General features: G+C 54.5%; 2 protein-coding genes and 1 pseudogene across 2 annotated transcripts; 2 read left to right on the top strand and 1 right to left on the bottom strand.

Moving 5' to 3' along the window:
- Positions 1-741: 741 nt before the first annotated feature.
- On the top strand, positions 742-5226 carry LOC140000318 (maestro heat-like repeat-containing protein family member 7). The gene is made up of 9 exons (XM_072030150.1): positions 742-943; positions 1537-1607; positions 1813-1929; positions 2132-2211; positions 2436-2559; positions 2871-2960; positions 3779-3880; positions 4106-4283; positions 5010-5226. The coding sequence occupies exons 1-9, from the start codon at positions 742-744 to the stop codon at positions 5174-5176; spliced, it is 1131 nt and encodes a 376-aa protein (XP_071886251.1). The 3' UTR covers positions 5177-5226.
- A 1004-nt stretch (positions 5227-6230) lies between these two features.
- LOC140000181 (uncharacterized) lies at positions 6231-7868 on the top strand. The gene is made up of 4 exons (XM_072029971.1): positions 6231-6501; positions 6776-6913; positions 7092-7435; positions 7835-7868. The coding sequence occupies exons 1-4, from the start codon at positions 6376-6378 to the stop codon at positions 7866-7868; spliced, it is 642 nt and encodes a 213-aa protein (XP_071886072.1). The 5' UTR covers positions 6231-6375.
- Positions 7869-14482: 6614 nt separating this feature from the next.
- Positions 14483-20363, bottom strand: part of LOC139998615 (adenylate cyclase type 10-like) — a 42882-nt pseudogene continuing 37001 nt past the window's right edge.

Raw genomic sequence — 20363 nt, 5'->3', positions numbered from 1 at the left:
GGGAATTTACAGTTATCATACTTAGTTAACAGTAGTCACAATTTTGTCTGCTTTGCACTTAATATTTTTCTGTGATCCTGTTTTTTATGGTCCATAACATGTACTTCCTTTTACTATGTATGAGATCTGAGAGTTTGCTAAGGCTGTGTGTGTTTTTTCAGATCACTGTGCTTGAGCCTAATATTGCATTTGGGCCTTGAATTTGCTATCTTCCCTGTACTTTGGTACTGTCCCTTGGAGAATATTGGAGAATATGCTTAGCCATAAGACTGGGAGAAAAAAGGAGGACGGACAGAAGTTCAGAGGGATGGCATTTGTCTTCCCAAGAAACCCCGAGGTTTGAGCAGCCCTACTTTCCTGGAAGTGGCTGAGCACCTGCTTGCCAATGGGAAGTAGTGAATGGAGTCCTTCTTTTGCTTTGCTTGCATGTGCATCTTTGGCTTTTCCTAGAATGTTATATTTATCTCGATCCATAAGCTTTCTCATCGTTGCCCTTCTGATTCCCATCGCCATCCTGCTGGGACAGGGTGGGCAAGTGGCTGTGCAGTGCTGAGCTGCTCACCCGCCCAGCCCAGAAGCGTGTCACAGTGGAACCCTTTGTGACCTCCCTTGATGACGCCCCCATCTGCTACCAAATATGCAGCTGTGACCCAGACCCTCAGTGTCCGTGCAGGACAGTGACGGGACAGGGCAGGAGCACAGAGCCTTTAAGGAGTCTAAGTGCACAGCCCACATCCCAAAATGCGGTTCCGACGCTGCCGCCACTGGAGAAGACACCGTGTTGTCCTGGGGAGGTATCCTTGCAACCATCGCTTCATTCCTCCATGCCGCAGGGCGGTAAGGAGAATCCAGTCCTGCTCCAGGACGAACTGGCAGGAGACCTGGTCTCCTGAGGAGAGCAGATTTCCGCTGCACTCCTTGGATTTCCTGCCACCGAATCCCAGTGAGTGAGCATCCCGTGGGGTTGGGAAGGTTGGGGCCAGGCAAGCATCCCTGCTTGAAGCCAGGACGTCTTTCCTGGCACGGCAGCAGTGGGATCCTGTGGGTGGGGGGCAGAATGGCACCTGGATGCTGGGGGTGCTGGGAGCCCAACCCAGCATGGCCTCGCCCCGGGTTGGGAGGGAGCTTAGAGGGGGCCCAGATCCTGCTGCCTCAGCACCCTCAGAGTATAGAATTTGTTGCTAATTGAATACCTAATTGAAATCTACCCTCCGTGAGGTTAAATCTGTTAGGCCTTGTCCTGTCACAGCACTCCTGATAAAGAGTCCCTCCCCAGCTATCCTGTCGGCCAGGCCCTCCTCCAGGTACAGGAAGGCCGCTCTAAGGGCCCCCTGGAGCCTCCTCTTCTCCAGGCTGAAGAAGCCCAGCTCTCTCAGCCTGTCCTAGGGGAGGTGCTGCAGGCCTCTGATCAGCATCAGGGCCTCCTCTGGACCTGCTCCAGCAGGTCCGTGTGTCTCTCGTGCTGGGGGCCCTTCCTCTCCTCGCTCCTGCCTTCAGCCCCTCACTGCAGCACTCCTCGCTCTTCTCCATTGCTAGATGCCTGGTTATGGGATTTTGGCAAAGAGGAAGCCAAGAACTTCATCCAGATTTTTGTCAGCACAAAGAAGGTAAGGGCAGCCACTTCTGTCGTGGCTGTGCTGGTGTGTCCTGACAGGGCCCTGGCCCTGCTGCCAGGCAGCAGGAGCGCTGCTGGCTGGGCAGAGCTGCTGCCCTCTGTGTGTCTCAGACAGCACCGCACGTCGCAGCACTCCGGTGCTGTGGGCTCTGGTTCTCCCCCCTCACGCTCCCCGTGGTTCTCTTTGTGGCTGCCAGGATGAGGAAAAGAAAATGAAGTTCCTGGAGAGCATCTGCACCATGTGCAGAGACTGTTCCTTGTTGGAGGACATGGATGCCTTCTGCCGCGAAATGGAGCTGGCAGAGAACATCAAGGTGAGGGGACGCATGGCGGGTTGGGGAAGGGGCAAGGCCCCTTGAGCGCCAGCCCCCTGTGAGGCTGGGGCAGGGGGAGGTGGAGACAAACCATTCACAGACACCAAGCTGCCCAAGGCAGGACTGGGTGTGCTGCTGGGCCTTCAGCAGCAGGCACGGGGGGCTGGTGTCTGCCACGTCCCATCCTGGTTGTGCTTTGCAGGTTTTGCTGGAAGAGGAGCCCACAGACAGTTTGCACACAGCGTTTCGAATGAAAGCCATGCTAACTATTGCCACGCTCAGGTACCTGCTAAGCCCCTACTTTGGCCAGCACATCCCTGGGCAATGTCCTGGTGGCCCTGAAGCTGACAGGAAGGTTTCCCATCCCTCGCAGGGATGCCTGTCCATGGGAAGACATGTCCTCCCAGGGACATGCCTGTCCTCCCATGGATGCCTGTCCTCCTTCCCTAAGCCTTGAGGCACCACTCCAGCACCAGCGTCCAACAAGCTCCTATCTCCCTTCTTAGCGCCACAGTGGAGTCAGCACTGGATGGCAAAAAGGAGAGTCTCCTGCATGCCTGCTTCAAGAGCGTCTTCTTTCTGCCTCCCTATTTGGACATGTCAGCGGCAGAAAAAGATCTCTACACCAAGGTATGTGCTGGGTGAGGTAGCGACACCCCCAGTCCCGCTGGGCTGCTGCCATGCTCCCACATGCTGAGGCAACCGGACAACGAATGCAGGGCCGGGGCCCAGATTTGCTTTCCCAGCCTAATCTCTTCTTCCCCTTCCCCTTCTCTGGCCTGATCCAGGAGGTCTCCACACAGAAGTTGTTTAGCCCCAAAGTCACCCCCGGGCTCTGTGAGGCGGTGCATGTGTCCTCCCTTGCTGCTGGAGGTTCAGTCAGCTCCTGGGGGTGAGAAGGAGCTCAGAAATGCTTCTCTGATCCTCTGTCCTCCTTGCAGACCATGAACGCCATGGAAATCATGCTGCAGGCCTTTGTACGCAACTGTCCAATCTCCAGTGTCGGCAAGGAGTTGCAGAATATTTTGCAGGTCTGGCATTTGCAAAGAGTCGGTTTCCCAGGAGTGGTTCCACAGCTGGGGGGGTAACGAATGTCCATGCTGCAGTGGATGGCCCACCCCTAGTGCTAGGACTGAGCATACTGCAGGCAGGCGCCCACCTCCTTTGGGGAAGCCCACCAAGTTCTTCTGGGAGCCTGGCATCCCCTGGCTGTGGTCAAAGACCCTTTCCCCTCTGAAGAATCCTCTCATGTCACAGCAAAACCTTGCCCATGGCACTTCTGGGCCAGCCCCTGCAGACCCCAAGAGATCACCGTGTGCCAAAGCAGTGGGAGAATTTTAGCCCACTCCTTGGGCACCACAGTGGCGGCAGCTGGAGCTGCTCTCCTCCGTTCCCCCAGTCCCTCCAGTCTTCTCTTGCCAGGTGTGAATGGGGCAGAGATCCCCAGGGACATGCCCATCCTGCACGGGAGCGTGGCCCTGATGCCCTGATCTCCTGGCTGCCCAGTGGCTGTATCCCTGCCCCATTGCGGACCCCTGGTTCAAGCCACAGAAGCCAGCCTTCACGGAGGGGGGACAGAGGGCCGCGTTCTGGGGGAGGGCGCAGGAAGGAGCTGAGGCTGCGCTGGCAGGTGGCATCTGCCTGTCTGCCTGACCACAAAGTTGGCTGGTGGATCTGTGGCAAGCCTGCAAGGGCAGGAACGCAGGGGCAGGAGCCCTGCTGAGGGCTTTGCTCCACCTTGGGGGAAGCTTTGATGGACGGCGTGAGCACAGCCAGGGGTTCAGCAGTGCTGCTTCGGCTGGAGAAGGCATCAGCTCCAAGGGCAGACCAGCAGCTTCTCTGCTCACAGGCGCTGCTGCACTATGCCAACTCCCATAACACAGCTGTGCGCAAGATTGCCCTGCAGAAGATTGAGAGGATGAGTGATTTCCTGGTCACATATTTGGGGAAGGTAAGATGCCAGGAACCCTTCAGCCAGCCTGTCTCCCCTTCCCTACATTCCAGAGCATCCTGCAGCTTGGGGGTGCCTGTGCAGCAAGACCGGGCACAGGTGGGGGCCTCAGCAGAGCTCTGCCCTGAAGAAAGGGTCTTTGTCCCTCCTTTGCCCTTGCTCTTCCTTCCCCAGGTCCTGCTCTCTGCCTCCACTTAACCCTTCTCTCCTCCCTCCCTCGCCCAGACCTTGTTCACTGCTAGAAAATGCAAGGGCAGCCCTGGCACCCACAAAGAGGTCCACATCCCCATCCTGGGACAGCTGCTGGGCCACCTCTTCATTTTCAGCGGTGGCAAAGATACCACCAGAATCAGAGCTTTGGATGCTCTTTATCACTTCTACGCATTCCTCACAGAAGGAAGAGGTAAGAAGGTGTGGTGGGCAGCATCCGTCTGCACACAAACATCTACTGATTTGTCTACTTGTTCTCCCTGAGTATTGTGAAGGATCGTTTTTGTGCTTGGTGGAGGCTGCCCACGGAATTCTGCCAGGTTCCCTGGCCTCCTCTGCTCCTCACAGCAGCTTCCCGCAGCATTCTGGCTATCGTTTTCCGCAGAAGCTAGACGCTCACCTGCCGTCCAGGAGCAGTTCTCTGCTGCTGTCCTTCCCAACCCTCCCCAGATCACCTACCACGCTGTTTTGTGGTGTCCCCCAGTCTAAGCCATCAATCGATGAGCACTTCCCAAACGGCATCTTCCCCGAGGAGTGAACAGCAGAGCCAGCCGTGCATCACCAGGGATGGTGACGCCCTCCAGAATGCTCCCTGACTGTTTGCTCCCTGCCGTCTTAAAGGCAGGTGTCAGGGGGCTTCCTGCACATCCTGACCCCGAGCAGAAGGGGGTCTGTGACACGCTGCTACCCCCACGGCACCCAACGCCATTGCTTCTCCTCCTTCTGCATCATCCCTGAGGTCCCTCTTGCTCCCAGCACTCCTCACCTTGTGCTTTACATCCCTGCCCACCACTCTCCTCGCCGTGGGTCTGAGCCTCCCTCCTCAGCCATTCCTAGTGAAAGTGCTTTTCACCATTTGGCAAGCTTGTTGGCAAAGATGCTCTTCCCTACTGACTCTTCGCTGTTGCCCCCTGTTTAGAATGCATATTGAGAGAGGACATGCTATATTATGCAGTGAGACACAAGAAATTGGAGTATGCAAAACTTCCATTTTCTACAACATCAACTCCGTGTGAAATTGCCAAGGTAATGAGCTCTGGCCTTGCTGGGGATCTTGTCCGCAGCATCAGCAGGCATCTCGTGTGAGCAAAGGGGTCCAGAACCGGTGGGGCTGGCACGGCCTCACTCGCCCTGCTGAGAGGGTTCCTCTTGTCCCCAGGCTGGGGCTATGCGAAGGCTGCTCCCCTGTGTCCCGGCAGCAGCTCCAGCCCTCCTGGCCACCAGCAAGCCCTGGTTACCTGCAGGGCCAGCACTCTGGCCCCATATGCCCCATCCTCACCCCTTCCCCCGAGGGCCCTCTCTCCAGAGCTGCCCTTGCTGCTCAGCTAAGCAGCACCCTTGGGACACTCAGTGAGGCATGTCTTCGTTCCTCCTTCTTCCCACAGGGGTTTGGAGGACATCTCTTCCCTGCTGAGAGGCTGGACATCATCCTCACAGCCCTTGAAGCTTTACAAGACTCCAGCATCCATGACAAGCAGGGGGCCTGCAGCGTGCTGGACGCAGCCTTGGAGGTCCCTGACTACTGGCTGACAGATGTAAGTGGCCTGTGGCCATGGCCCTGCCCTTGAGCTCTTCCAGGCGTGGTTCCTCTCTCCTTCCCTGCCTCCCTCCCTGCCTCCCTCGCACATCGGGGTCTCTTGGGCTCCAGAAGCCACCTGAAGCCAGCAGAGAGCAATGGAAGGGGCCAAAGTTTGAGTGGCAGCTGTGGCAATGGCTGCTGTCTGCTGGCAACACCATTCCCACTTTGTCCCCCAAGGTGCCAAAGACCATGGAGTGCATCAGGAGAAACCTGGGCAGCATCCACACGGCATCGGCACGGCAGTGCCTGGACTCCCTGCTTCTCCAGATGACCAACATGATGCCCAGGGAAGAAGCCAAGAACTTGCTGCAGTTCTCTCCGCCACGTGACAGGTCCTGGCCTTAACATCCTTGAGGGCTTGTTCCGCGTCGGGAGATGCACCTGGAGACTCTCTGCTTGCCACACCAATGGCAAAGAGCAGGACATCCCCAAGGAGCACAGCCCTCCTTCCCACCAATGTGTTCCAGCCCTACTGGGCCAGCCAGGGCTGCAGCAGCCCAGCTGTCCAAGGCAGCCCAGAGTCCCCCTGCCCCCAGGGAACACCAGCTCAGCCCCCTCCTGCCTGCCCAGGCTGGGCCCTCAGTGCTCCCCAGGTCACAGGGGCTGCAGGACAGCCTGGGTCCTCTGGGGCTGGCCCAGTTTGTGGCCCTGCGGCTGAGGCAGCCTCACTGACAGAGGATTCTGGGCTTGCAGCACTGACCTGGCCATGTGGGAGGTGATCCTGGCCATGCCAAGGACCTTGGAGAAGATTTTAAACATCATCATGGAAGACTTGCCGCTGCGCAACTGGTGCACCGCAGTCACCGAAGACACCTGCATCCGTCGCTTGGCTGTGAGTTCCCAGATGAAACCTTGCTCCCAGCAGGGCTACGTGTGCCCCTTCAGGCACACAGGCACAGCCCTGTGCCCATCTACCCCCAAACTGCCAGCTCCCGCAGGACGTACGGACACATGGTCCCTGGGGCCGGCAAGCCCCCATAGCTCCCCGCGCCTGGTGCCTCTTTGGTGCCAGCTGGCGCTGCCCCATCCCTGCCCAAAGGTGGGAGAAGAAGAGGCTGCAGGGAGCCCTGCAGGCCCTGCCAGGCTCTCACTGCTCTTTCTTGCAGATGCTGGCCCAGAATCACATTTCTGAGGAGGACTTTGGTAACCCAGTGCACCTCCAGAGCTACCTGAGGCACCCAAGCCCAGAGATTCGCTTTTTGGTTCTGGAAGGGCTCTGCACCGTGTCAGAGAGCCCTAAGAAGGTGAGCGGGCCATCGTCAAGCAAAGCCATGTTGGCAGCCTGGGGCTTTGCTCTTCTGCCCTCCCGTCCCTCCCCGCTGCCAGGAAGCAAGGCAGGAGGCTGGTGCTCAGGAACCAGAGCCCTTTGCCCAGGGTGGTCTCTCACTGCCTCACGGAAGGGAAATGGTGTCTTTCCTACAGGCAAGGAAAATTCAGGTCTTGCTGCCAGACATCCTGGGGGCCCTGCAGGACACCAACACAGACATGGTGCTGAAGGCCCTGCTTGTGCTGAGAAACGTGATGGCTCATGTGGAGAGGAGGGAGGCCAGTGGCCCGGCTCTGCAGCTGGCTGAGAAGCTCCTGCCACTCTTTGACCATGTAAGTGTGCTGCGGGAGCCCGAGCCCTCAGCTGGGCCCCCTGTAACGAGGGCTGCCCTTCAGCCCGGCCCTGTGGGCAGCACTCAGGCAGGGCCTTCCCAGTCTCCTCGTCAGCCCAGGCGCTGGGGAGCTCTGCTTGGGCATGGCTGGTGCGGCTGGTGGCGAAAGTGGGGTGGCTGGCGGGCAGCCTGCGATGGCAACCGATTGCGTTGCCCTTCACGGGCACCAGGCCTTGCAGCTGCCCCTGAGCAGCTCCTCTGGGAAGGATCCAGCGCTGAAGCATCTCACAGTGCTGGGAGCTCCCTTCACATCAGCCAAGCTAATGCTGAAATTCCTCCTGTCCTCCTCCCTGCCAGGCGTCCAGCCAGGTGCAGGAGCACTCCATCTGCCTCTTCCAAGCCGTGGTGGAGGCTGTGCTGCGGCAAAGGAAGAAGGAAATGAAGAGGAGAGTGCACAGGAGCCTTCTCCCACTCTACTTTCACATGAGAGACCAGAGTGAGAGCGTAGCAAAGGTACAGATCTCAGAGCTGAGCAGTTATGTGGGCAAGGGTGTGCTGATGCCACAGGGTTGCTCTGGGGGATTTCTGGCCGTCAGCATGAGCTGCCTCCGATGGTGGCTGTCCCGTGGCCTTGCCTTGGCCACTGAACCCAGTGCACGCTGCCCCCCACCACAGCCTCCCCTAACGCGCTGGGAAAGGCTCGCAGCCCTGCCAAGAGGAGGGGACAGAGGGTCTCCTTCCCAAGGCTGTGCTGCTACCTCCCAACCTCTGCTGCTCCGCAGGCCTCTGGGGAAGCTCTCGCCGTGGCTGCAAAGTTTCTGCGACGCAAGGAGCTCAAGCGCTTGGCCCAGACAGAACAGACGTGGAGGATCGGGGAGTGCTTGGTAAGGACCCAACTTGGTTTGCCCCAGCTGGGCAAACGCGCCCGGCCAGAGCCCGCTGCCTGCAGCCGCATCCTCGCTCCCTTCCTGCCAGCACAGAGCCCCAGGGGGCTCTTCTGCAGGCCCCTCTGCCCTCCCTGCCCCCAGGATGCTGGAGGAGACCCTGGAGAGGGTGTGCAAGCCCCGTGACCCTGCGTTCTCTCTCTCTCCAGCTGCAGCAGGACAGAGGCAGAGTAGAAGAATACCTGCAGCAGAGCCAGCCCTACCTGCAGGCCACTCAGACCGACTTGCGACTTGAGGCCGTCAGATTCATTGGTGAGCCCAGCCCCTGGGTCCCTCTTGGGGCAGCCTTTGGCAGTCCCAGGCACTGCCCTGGCAGTGAGGCACAGCCCTGTTGCCCCCAGAGCCCCCCGACTGGGCCCTTGCTCCAGGGTGCAGGAGGGGGCACAGCCTGGCTGGCCAGGCCAGGGGCTGCGCTGCTGGGAGCGTGCTGGGGAGCGGGGCTCTGATGGGATCTCTGTGTCTAGGTCTTGCTGCGCGCTACTGCGAGGACCAGAGCGAGGAGAAGCAGAATGAAATCCTCAGCGGTGAGTGAGGGCAGTGGGGGGTGTGCTAGGGCTGGGGGGACAGCGGCAGAGGCCCCCGTGCCTTGCCCTGCTCCAGGGAAATGCTTCGGGGCGGAGGAGCAATGCAGCCATAGGAACGAGGGAGAGGAGACGGGGTAGCCTGTGGTGTCAGGGAATGGCCTCCCAGCCTGGAGCTGGGCAGTGCCGCTGAAAGGGTTGAGTGTCCCTGAGGAAGAGTCAGGGGAAAGGGCAGTAAGGCTGACAGAAGGTGGGAGCCTGTTGTAGAGCACGCAACCAGGACGAAGAGGGAGATGAGACAGCCTACAAGCAGCTAGGAGCAGGGTCACGATTGCTAGCCCTTGCTCTCATGGGGAAGCACAATAGCGAGAGGAAAGAGTCCAGGAGATTCCTGGAGTGTGTGAATCCTCCCAAGGGATGGAGGCAGGTGGTGAGGGAACCAGCTTGTGAAGGTGCCCCACTTGACCTGTGGTGCGCAGGTGGGGAAGGACTGGTGGCTGCATTTGGGACATTGCTGAGCAGCAGCTTTCAACGGATTCCTTTGTCCCTCCTGCTCCTCCTGGCCTGGGGAAGAGTTGAGTGGGGCTGGCATGCTCTGCAGGGGATGCCTGGGGATCTCTGCAAGGAGTGGGTTTTCATCTCTGCTCTTCTTTTTTTTGCAGTCCTCCAGCCTTCAGAGAAAGACCCGGAACCCATGGTCCGTTCCCTGGCACTTCAAACCATCCTGATCCTGACGTCAAGGCATAACGCAGTGTCAGGACAGAGATTTCCACTGCTGTGTTGCCGCTAGCCCCGCAGCAGTCCTCAAAAGAGCAATATATATTTTAATAGAACTAGGTTGTTGTCTCGTTATTCCAGCAGCTCCTTCACAGTGACTCGGTGCCATGATGCTGAGCTAACTTGGAGGCCACCAAGGACGTCTTTTCCCTGGGCCCGGTGACTGCATGGCGCCTACTCAACCAGTGAAAGAGTCACAGAACCCTTGCGCTTGGAAAAGGGCCTTCAGCTCAAGTCCAAGCGTCAGCTAACACCACCAGGCCCACCACAAAACCACGGCCCTTAGCGCCAAGTCCACGCATTTCTTTAATAGCTCCAGGCCTGGGACTCCAGCAGTGCCCTGGGCAGCCGGTTCCACCCTTTGCATGAAGAAATTCTTCCTGACATCCCATCCTGTGAGTCCACCTGTGGTAGGTGCGCCCAGGTAGAAGAACTGCTCAGCCTCCTGGCAGAGCTTCGGGAGGAGGTGGGCAGGCTGAGGAGCACCAGGGAGTCGGAGAAGGTTGAACTGTACTGTGCCAGCCCTGGGACAGATGCGTCAGGCAGACACAGCAGAGGAAATGGAGGATCCCCTACCCTCTGGCCATCAGGCAGAAGGAGTGCATCTCAGTGACGAAGGGATGGAAGTTTAGATCTGCTCGGGGCAGCAGGCGGACCCCTCCTTGCCTACCTCACCTTCCTTTCAGGTGCCCTGAAACAACAGACTCTGGAAGTAATGGACACACAAACGATGATGTGCATGAAGGTCCATCCAGGTTGGAGGGGTTTTCTAGGGCAAGTCAGCCTTCCCCAGTATCACGACCACCTCCATCAAGAAGAAGAGAAGGGTTACTGTCATAAGTGACTCCCTTCTGAGCAGAACAGAGGGCCGCATATGCCGGCCTGACCCAACCCATGGAGAAGTCTGCTGCCTCCCAGGAGATCAGGGTAAAAGGTGTTTCTGGAGAGCTCACTCGCCCCGTAAGGCCCTCTGAGCATCATCCATTATTGTTCTGTCCCCGGGGTTTTTCGGGGCCCGGTGGCAGTGCCGTCCCCTCTGTGTCCCCCTTCGCGCAGGTGACACCTCGGTGCTGGCCGCGCTGTACGGCCCCGCGGAGGTGCAGGGCTCAAAGGAGAGCCCCGAGAGGGCGACGCTGGAGGTGCTGCTGCGCCCCAAGTTGTGGCTGCCAGGTGGGGGCCGCCTGGGGAGGGGGGGGGGCTCGGGAGGGAGATGGGGTCGGGGCCAGGCTCCGAGGGGCGTGGGGGGGGCCGAGGGGGAGGGGTCCGGGAGTGCTCTGAGGGGTCTGGGGGTGCTCACAGGGCTCCTGAGGAACGGGGTGTAATGGGGGGAGCCCTGAGGAGGGCTTTGGGGACTCTGGGAATGCTCAGAGGGGTCTGGGGGTGCTCAGAGGGCTTCAGGGGTGGTCAAAGAGCTCCCTAGGGATGCGGGAGTGCAGGGGAGAGCCCTAAGGAGGGCTCTGGGGGTGCTCAGAAGGGTCTGGGGGTGCTCAGGGGGCTCCCGAGGGACGTGCGGGTACCGGGGGGAGGGCCTGAGGAGAGCTCCAGAGGGGAGCCCCCTCCTTGGGGGCTATTTTGTGACACTTTGGGGACACTCTGGGGATAATTTGGGGACAATCTGGAGGCACATTGGGGACACCTTGGGGGCTATTTGGGGAGACACCTTGGGAGCTATTTGGGGACACCCTGGGGACAATATGGGGACACTCTGGGGACGCACCTTGCAGGCCCTTGGTGACGTAGTGGACGTCGATGTTGTCACCTGTTGTCACCCTGTGCCCCCCCCTCACCAGTGTGCAGCCCCCACTTGCAAAAGAGGCTGCGCTGGGGGAAGCCGCTGGCCCCCACCAGCTGCCTGATGACGTGCAGCTCCGCCATGCCCTGCGGGGACACGGGGGGGGGGGGACATGGGGACACACACACACGGTGTCACCCCACCCCAGAGGGGGGGTCCATGTCCCCCCCCAGGGGTTTCTGCACCCCCTCCAAGGAGCTCCCCACCCCCTTGCACTGCACATCCCAAGCCCATCGCAGCCCCCTCCCACCCTCTTGTTCCCCCAATTGCCCCGTCTGACCCCCATAATTGCCCTGTCTGACCCCCCCAATTGCCCCACGCCCCCCCCACTGCACCCCCGCCCCCCCTTTTACATCCCCTTACTCCCTTCTCCCCCCATTGGCCCCCCAATTGCCCCATCCCCAATTATTACCCTCCCAGTCCCCCAATTGCCCCCTCCAGACCCCCCAAATTGCCCCCCATCCCAAATAATTACCCCACCAGCACCCCCAATCGCCCCCACCCCAATAATTACCCCAACCAGTCCTCCAATTTCCCCCATCCCCACTAATTACCCCCTCCAGCCCCCCTCATTAACCCCCACCCCCAATTGCCCCCCCAGAACCCCCTTCCCAACCAGGACCCCCCCCCCAGCAGTACCCCCCCCTCTCCCAAAAAGACCCTTTTCCCCGGGCCCCTTCCCCGCGTCTCCATCCTGCACCAGTCCCGAGACCCCCAAGTACCGGGGCTGGTGGAGTTGGGGGGAGGGGCGTCGGTCTTGGGGGTGCTTGGTGCTCCCCTGTGTCCCCCCCGCGGGGGGGGGGCTCAGCACTGCACCCCGTAGCGCTCGAAGTGGCCCAGGATGACGCCGAGCTCCAGGCGCACGGTGCCGGCGGCCCCGGTGCGCAGCCGAATGCGGTCGCCGTAACCGGGGTCGGGGGTAAGCGGTTGGGGGCCCCCCCCCCCCCAGCCAAAATTGGCTCAGGCGCTCCCGCCAGGTCCCCTGGGGCCGCCAGGTGACGCAGGTCAGCGCGTGGCACCCCGGGGTGCTGGGGATCTGGCAGGAGCCGAAGCCCATCAGCTCGCTATGCCCCAGGGAGCCCTGGTGCCACACCTCGAGGTGCAGCTTGGGTCAGCCTGGGGGGGGTGACAAAAGGGAGGGGACAGGTTGGGGACACTTTGGGGACACCTTGGCGGCTATTTGGGGACACTTTGCAGACACCTTGGGGACACCTTGGGGACACTCTGGGGACGCACCTTGCAGGCCCTTGGTGGCGTAGTGGATGTCGATGTTGTCACCCGTTATCACCCTGTGCCCCCCTCACTGGCGTGCAGCCCCCACTTGCAGAAGAGGCGGCGCTGCAAGTATATATAATCCTCTATACCTAGAGGATTGGTTATCTACTTTGATCAATCAAATTTGATGTATGTGATGCTGCTGGGGATGATTAGTATACATTGTGTGGAACAATGAGTTGGGTGAAATATTCTAGATATGGGAGTCCAATAATTGCTAAAAACTTGTTTATAAATCTTGCAGAGAATATTGTGAAAGCATTCTCTTCTGGTTCAATCGGCCTTGGCCAAATCTGAAAACAAGACACGGATTAATGATACTCAAAAGAAGATGAGGGATTGTGATATATGGAGTGGTAATTCGTGTGGAGAAAATGGTTGATATTAATAAAGAAGGGGGAGATTTGGGAGTGTGGCCATGGGGCTTGGAAAGCCCTGTGGTTGAGATAAAATTAGACTCTTAACGAGGAGGCCATCAGGAATGTAAAAGAGTTTAGAGGGAACCAAGAAGGGTGATTCAGGAGACTCCATGCAGGCTTGGGTTTCTTGTTCTCCAGCCAGTAAGGCATGGAAGCTCCTGGGTGTTTGCTGTTGTTACATTCAAAGTTGTTTGAGCAATGAAAAGTTGTTTTGAAAAGAACTGCTGTGGAGAGAAGGGGATAAGAGGGGAGCCTGCCCTCAAGAAAGAAGAAGAAAAAAAGGCAACACGATGAAGTTACATCAATAAAGAAGCAGGAAAAAGAAGTGAAGAGGAACAGGCTGGCAGAATGGAGACCAGGACGGGAACAGGCATTTTGATTGCCTCATGAAGATAGGTTCGGCCAAACTCAGCAAACTGCTCAGAGAAGCTCGTACTGGAAACAGGCGCGCCAGAGCTGGAGAGAAGCTCGAGCTGAGAGAAGCGGAGCCAGCACACAACTGCCCCTCGCTGCTAAGCAGCTGCGCATTATGGGGAATCATACGTCCTTAGGAACAAAGACTGTCCTGGTCACCTCACAGCTTATTCTCCTTATTAACAATCGGACAGTTTATGATCCTGAAACATGGGACCAAACAGAGGTCAAGGTGTGGGACTCTGCAACTAGAAACGACAAGGTTGCAGTGGGATTGCTCGGCACCTGGCGAGCAGTCTCTGAGGCCTTAAAGAGCCCTGTGGGACCACAGTCAGAAACGTGTGGTTTGCCAGACTGTGAGGGAGCCACGGGCTCCTTTACTGCTCCTTCTGCCACGCCATCGGCCCCTCTGCTGCTACAGCCATCGAAGGCTTTTGCTGTTACGCCCATGGTGACCTGGATGTGCCTTTTGGCCCAGGCCCTATGGCCTTGAGAAGGAGCTGGATATGCTTGTCTTCGATTTGGAAAGAACGGGATCCAGAAGGCCTGAAGACCGAGTTGCTTGACAACATAAAGCAAGACATATTGTTCAAAAGGAATGGAAAACGGAGACTTGTTAGTAATCAAGAAAAGTGTTATAAGTTGCCCCCTTAATTAATTTTCAGAGAGCATTGCATTAATAATAGAAAGGAATGTATTGAGTAAGCAACAGCAAGCAAAATAGCGCTGGGTGGCTGCGGAGTCTCAGCTCCGCCAACGGCACGCACCTCACCCCTGCCAGCATCCCTTTTTATATCTTGGTAATTCCGGGATTACACAGCACATCCTGGTATATTCTGCGACTGCGCGCACTGTTGCTAGGGGGTCATCTCTGTCCCTCTGGTGGTCGTGAAGATGAAGGCTGTAGTCTTCCTCAGCGTTGTGGTCCAACTTCTTTTTTTATTTGGTCATGTTGGCCCAGCGTGAGACAGGAAGGCAGGACGTTGATACACTAGTTTAACAACTTATCAGGAGATGGTTACATGAGCTTTGCAGCAGGGTCTTTGAACAAAAGAGGCAACTGAGATGCAGAAGGAGAGAAGGGGAGGGGGTTCTCTTTTTTGTTACATTAAGCAAAAGAATTTTCATAGTGTCTAGCCAAGCATTATACAGCTCCTTACTTCAGCAGGGAGTTTTCACAACTCCCGTTCCTCAAACAGAACTCCTTGTTTTTACAAAAGACAATGAACAAACATTTATTGTGTATTACAATCCCTCCTTTTTCTTTTAGTTACTCATTTTGTTCATTGAAGCTCTGCAATGCCTGGCTACTAAGAACTAATGTTTCCTCGATTCCTTCGCTGGTACTTATTGGCTCGTATCTGGCATGTATGAGCATTAAATGTGCCGCTTCTAAACATCCCTTTACAATCGCAATCAATTTATTAAAAATACATGGTCCAAAAGTTAGTGCTATTATTAATAACAACAAAGGTCCTGTTATTGTTGATAATAAAGTAGTAAGCTAAGGTGAATAATTAAACCAAGATTCATACCAGCTCCGTCGGGCTTCATTCTCCTGTTTCCTTTTTTTTTTTTTCCAACCATTCCCTGGGTCTTGCCATTGTATTTCTTACCACTCCAGTGTGATCAGTATACATATAGCACTCCTCTTTCAGGGCTGCACACAGCCCGTCCTGTTGTAAAAAATACCAAATTTAATCCCCTACAATTTTGTAACACTACCTCTGAAAACGGCCTGATAGATTTTCCAGGGCCGAGATGAATTGTTCAATTTGGGTCAGGTCCTCGTCCACAGCAATGCGTAAGGAAGTAAATTCTTGATTTTGTTTAACCAATGAGGCTACCCTGGTCCCCACTCCAGCCCCTCCCAGGATTATTAGGGTGGCCAAAGTTAGAGCCGTGAACCGTTCCCGTCTTTCCAGATGATGCCTTGCCACTGTGTGCTGGGTATACATACAATCCTCAGGGTGGTATAGAATCCTTGGTATAATTATCACCTGTATACAAAAATCACAAGACGCATTAAAGAGTTTTAGTGATAGACAAGGAGTTACGCCCACTCACGAACAAACCCACCTAGCGTTGTTGGCTGGGATTAACCATTCAGCTGATTGTTTTCCATTCTCCATGATATTACATAGGTGACACTTCCCACTAGGAACTGTGCCCACACACCTACCACCTCCAGTGACTTGTGTTAGTGTTACCCTTATGTCTTTTCCCCAACTGCATTGTAGAGGGTTGTTCTCGTTTGTGTGGGAGGGCTCCCCAGGATTCCCGATAGCATCATAATATGAAGGCCTTATACTAAAGCATAATCAACAGTGTTTTGTTACATTTGGGTTTGTTTTGTTTAATAATTGGTAGCTGGCATTCACGACCCCCCCATATGTTATTCTCAGCTATGTTATCATTCTCGGCTTTACCTGAGCTCGTAGGGCTGCCGAGGGTTGGCACTGTAGTATTTTCCACAGGCTGGATTCCCTGGACACTTTCTGACAATACCTCATTTGGTCCTACTGCATGGGGCCTATCAGCATCCTCCTTTTTATTAGTACGAGTCCTCCCCTATCTGTTCTGTGTTTGTAAAATTTGACACCTCACATTTTTCCTAGTACCCAGCTAGTATCGTCAAAGTTTGTTATATATATAGAACCTTGCAAACTTTTTATTTCCATCGAAGGTTCCTGTATACCCTATACCATGCCCTCGCCACCTGTAACGGGGATCTGCTTGTTGGTTACAACCTTGCGGCCCATATCCCACTTGTAAAATTTTATCCCAACCAGCCCTGAGTGTTCAGTCTGTAGCAACGGTTTCACACCCCCGGTATGCACAGTAATACACGTTCAGGTAAATACAGTACCCCTTTCCTGGGTTAGAACTTGGGCAGAAATAAAATCCTGATCAGTTAAAGCATGGCTGCACTGACACCAGGTCACATAATGTGATGCAGAAACTGGGAGCACCCGCTGTCGTTGTTTGCTGGATGATGAATTAATTCTCCCATCTGATCAAGCTCCACTTAAAAGGCTGATGGGGTGCGCAGACCCATAGCTGACCAAAACGATGATACTGACTCCCATGTATCGTAGGAGGTGGTCGGAGCCCATCTAAATTGTCAGCCCCTCAGTCCCCCACCGTTTTCACTTCTCTGCCTCGCTTGTCAGTTCGGTTGCAGCGAACTACAAGGTATCGGTTCTTCTTGGCAGCAGCAGTGTTCTTCAGGGGAACCTACTAGGGAGCCTTTGAAACAGGGCCTCCTCCCCTTCCCACGATACACAAATAATATAAAATACTTATCGAGTCCGTCTTAGTGTCAGCTTCAAGTCGTCAGGGCCTGGAGCTGCCTCCCATTTACCTTCCCAGATTGGGCCTTTCACACGGCTGGCATGCGTCCATCCTTTCTCCGCAGTTCGAACAGCCATTTCTGTGGTAAGCAAAACAACATAGGGGCCTTCCCCATCGTGGTGTTAAAGCAGTCTCTTTCCAAGTCTTAATTAGAATTGAGGGTGATCAAGTGGCAATTCCAAGTCATAGGGCATACCATATAGCATTTCAAAAGGAGAAATTCCTACATTAGTTCTGGGCTGTGCCCATATGTTTAACAGTGCAAGAGGTAAGCATTTTACCCAAGAAGCCTTAGTTTCCAGCATAAGTTTTGTTAGTTGTTTCTTCATTTCACCGTTCATTCGCTCTAACTTTCCAGAAGAGGAGGGGTGCCAGGGTCTGTGAAAATCCCACTCAATCTCTAAGGCCTGCTTTAATCCTTGCAGTAAAGCTTTACAACCATTCAGTCACGTGGTCAATTAGGACAAACAAGTAACTCAGTAAAGTCTACCTGTATACTTTGGAAAGGTCTAAGCCCTGGCTCCCGTCCCCGTCTAGATAGGTTACAGAAGACCTTTTTATTTACCCTTTGACATATAGTAGTACATCCTCTGCATGTGTGCTTCCCTAAAGTATATATTCCTACACAGACGGCCAGAGAGCACTCCATTAATAACACTGTTATTCCAGTCTAACAATTTACTAGTTGAATGCCCAATTTAATCATCAAATCCCTTCCCAACAAGTTAGTCCCTGCCTTGGATACATACAATAATTGCCCAGTGATCATTTTATCCCCTGGTCTCAGCTTGGTGTCCCCCAAAAGTGGCACTGTTATCCCAGTCCCTTCTACCCCCATCACATTTAGGGTTTCATTAGTTAATTTAATCCCTGATACTTTACAAGTCAGTAATGACTTAGCTGCCCCAGTGTATTGGGTTTGATGGCAAGGTTCGGGGGGTGTGAGGGGTGTGGGGGTGGGAAACTGCAGTGGCAGCCCCCGTGAAGAAAAAAAAACACACAGAAACCTCCCCGTGGTAGATAAGGGACAATTTCATCTGGCCCTAAAGGGGCCCACTGCTGCCCAGAGCCAATCCATAGCAACACAGTCCGTGACTCTGTGAGAGCACATCCACGAAAACAAACAAACAAACAAACAAACAAAAACCTGCTGCTCAACAGCAGTTGGGAGAGCAAGAACCCCCCCCCCCGCAGACACCAAAGTCAGTGCAGAAGGAGGGGGAGGAGGCGCTCCAGGCGCTGGAGCCGAAGCCCCCCTGTGGCCGCTGGAGAGGCCCCTGGAGGAGCAGGCTGTTCCCCCCTCCCCGATGCTTGGGAAACTGAACAAACACCACAGCAAATATGCAAATATACCAAAACTTCTAGACTGTTACTTAGATAATGCCTACATCACCTTTCCCTGCTCATTCAACTTCGAATACCTTTAACACCTTCAACAAGCCTTTTAACACTTCCTTTATCTTTCTCTAGCCTTTACTTTTCTAATGCCAACATCAAAGGCTCAATCAGGGGCCAACTTAATTCCGTACCTTTTCCCTCCAAGATGCTGAAACAACATCAATATACAACATTTCATCCTGTTTTCCTTCTTTCCACAAAAACAACATTGACTGTAACATGGTGTTATAATTAGTAGTTCCATTTAGGAGCCACTCCGCTCCATCCTCTAGTTTATAAAGTGGCCACCACTGATTACAATATTTGATAAGGGTTCTTTTACTCTCTGGACCCTCTCACCCCACTATATCCCTCCAATGTGTTAGTATACATCCTAGGGGGCTTTTCCTCGGGGTTTCTTTGCTTTGAACTTTTCCTATAGTAATCTACAGTGGTTAATATTCCACCGTTTTCCTAGAAGCTCTTTACTAGTCAATCCCAATCCCCCCAAAATCCACAATATATAAATACACAAGTAAAATCAGACCACTGTAAATTAACTGCCTGTAGACAATTACACTGAGGACATTTAAACCTGATGAGCCGATAATATGCCTGGGCAAATTTTGTTCCCTTAGACATACACCTCAATGGCAGTTCTTACAGTTACATCTTTACATATTAACATATGTGTAAAAGAACAATTTAACAAAAATGCCCGGGCTTTTATATATACAATATACAATGTGCAGTTATTATTCCAGTTAGAATTATTCCTCAGCAGCTGCAAACATTATGCCAGTTGCCACTAAAGCTTGCTTACCCTCCTCCAGCCAAAACTTCCCCTGCCTCAGCTTAACACCTTTCCCACGGGTCCTATCATTGGTGATTACGGAGAATAGGTCACCAGCCTCTCCACTCCCCCTCGCAAGGAAGTTGTAGACTGCGATGAGGTCCCCCCTCAACCTCCTCTTCTCCAGGCTGAACAGGCCCAGCGCCCTCAGCCGCTCCTCATATGTCTTCCCCTCTAGGCCTTTCCACCCTCATCCGAGTCCACAACTCCTCCAAGTTTGGTGTCGTCGGCAAATTTGCTCAAAACACCTTCTCGTCCTACATCCAAATCATTTATAAAAACTTTGAAGAGGACTGTCCCTAGAATGGAGCCTTGAGGGACCCCACTAGTGACCATCCGCCAGCCAGATGTGGCCCCATTTACCACAACCCTTTGAGCCCTGCCCGTCAGCCAGTTGCTCACCCATCGTATGATGCTTTTGTTAAGTTGTATGCTGGGCATTTTGTCCAGTAGGATCCTACGGGAAACCGTGTCAAAAGCTTTGCTGAACTCCAAAAAGATCACATCAGCTGGTTTCCCTTGATCAACTAGATGGGTGACTTTATCATAAAAGGATATCAAATTTGTTAGGCAGCACCTACCCCTCATGAACCCATGGTGGCTGGGACCAATGACTGCATTGTCCCCCAGGTGCGCTTCAATAACTTCAAGGATCATCTTCTCCATAATTTTACCAGGCACTGACGTGAGACTGACAGGCCTGTAATTGCTAGGGTCTTCTTTCTTATTACACTTCTTGAAAATTGGCACGACATTTGCCAGCTTCCAGTGTACCGGGACCTCTCCAGATTCCCAAGTGCGTTGAGAAATAATTGAGAGAGGTCCCGCAATGACGTCAGCCAGCTCTTTAAGCACCCTGGGATGAATCCAACCCGGACCCATGGAGTTGCACGGATCCATGTGGAGCACTAAATCCCGCACATGTTCAGGGGCGGTTGGGTGCCCACCTCAGGGCACCCTGGGTCCCAAAGCCCATCATCGATGTTGAAGATGGAGGCGAAGAAGGCATTAAACGCGTCTGCTTTGCCTATGTCATTGTCTGTGAGGAGACCTTCCCCAACAAGTAGCTTGTTTTCTTTGGTTCTCCTTTTTTGATGGATACCCATCAATGCTTTCTTTGGTTCTCCTTTTTCTGTTCACATATCTAAAAAAAACTTTTTTATTGTCTCCCAGAGACATGGCCAGCTTCAACTCTAGTTGGGCTTTGGCCACACGAATTTTCTCCCTACAAACCGCAATAGCATCCCTGTATTCCTTCCTTGTCGCCTGACCCTCCTTCCAGCAGCCGTACACTTTATTTTTTCACCTAAGCTCCAGTAGAAGATCCCTGGTCAGCCAGGCCGGCCTTCTGCCCCGCCTGCCTGACTTCC

Source organism: Anas platyrhynchos, chromosome 33 (genome assembly GCF_047663525.1).
Source record: "Anas platyrhynchos isolate ZD024472 breed Pekin duck chromosome 33, IASCAAS_PekinDuck_T2T, whole genome shotgun sequence".
Taxonomy (NCBI): domain Eukaryota; kingdom Metazoa; phylum Chordata; class Aves; order Anseriformes; family Anatidae; genus Anas; species Anas platyrhynchos.
Note: the sequence above shows the minus strand (reverse complement) of the source record. Positions and strands in the feature narration are given on the sequence as shown.

Excerpts from the sequence above, each read along its gene's own strand:
- LOC140000318 (XM_072030150.1), top strand. The coding sequence starts at position 742 with ATGCGGTTCCGACGCTGCCGCCACTGGAGAAGACACCGTGTTGTCCTG. Across the intron at positions 1,930-2,131 it reads AGCTGGCAGAGAACATCAAG|GTTTTGCTGGAAGAGGAGCC; the intron begins GTGAGGGGACGC and ends TGTGCTTTGCAG. Across the intron at positions 2,212-2,435 it reads CTAACTATTGCCACGCTCAG|CGCCACAGTGGAGTCAGCAC; the intron begins GTACCTGCTAAG and ends CTCCCTTCTTAG.
- LOC140000181 (XM_072029971.1), top strand. The coding sequence starts at position 6,376 with ATGTGGGAGGTGATCCTGGCCATGCCAAGGACCTTGGAGAAGATTTTA. Across the intron at positions 6,914-7,091 it reads TGTCAGAGAGCCCTAAGAAG|GCAAGGAAAATTCAGGTCTT; the intron begins GTGAGCGGGCCA and ends TCTTTCCTACAG. Across the intron at positions 7,436-7,834 it reads TGGTGCGGCTGGTGGCGAAA|GGTTGCTCTGGGGGATTTCT; the intron begins GTGGGGTGGCTG and ends CTGATGCCACAG.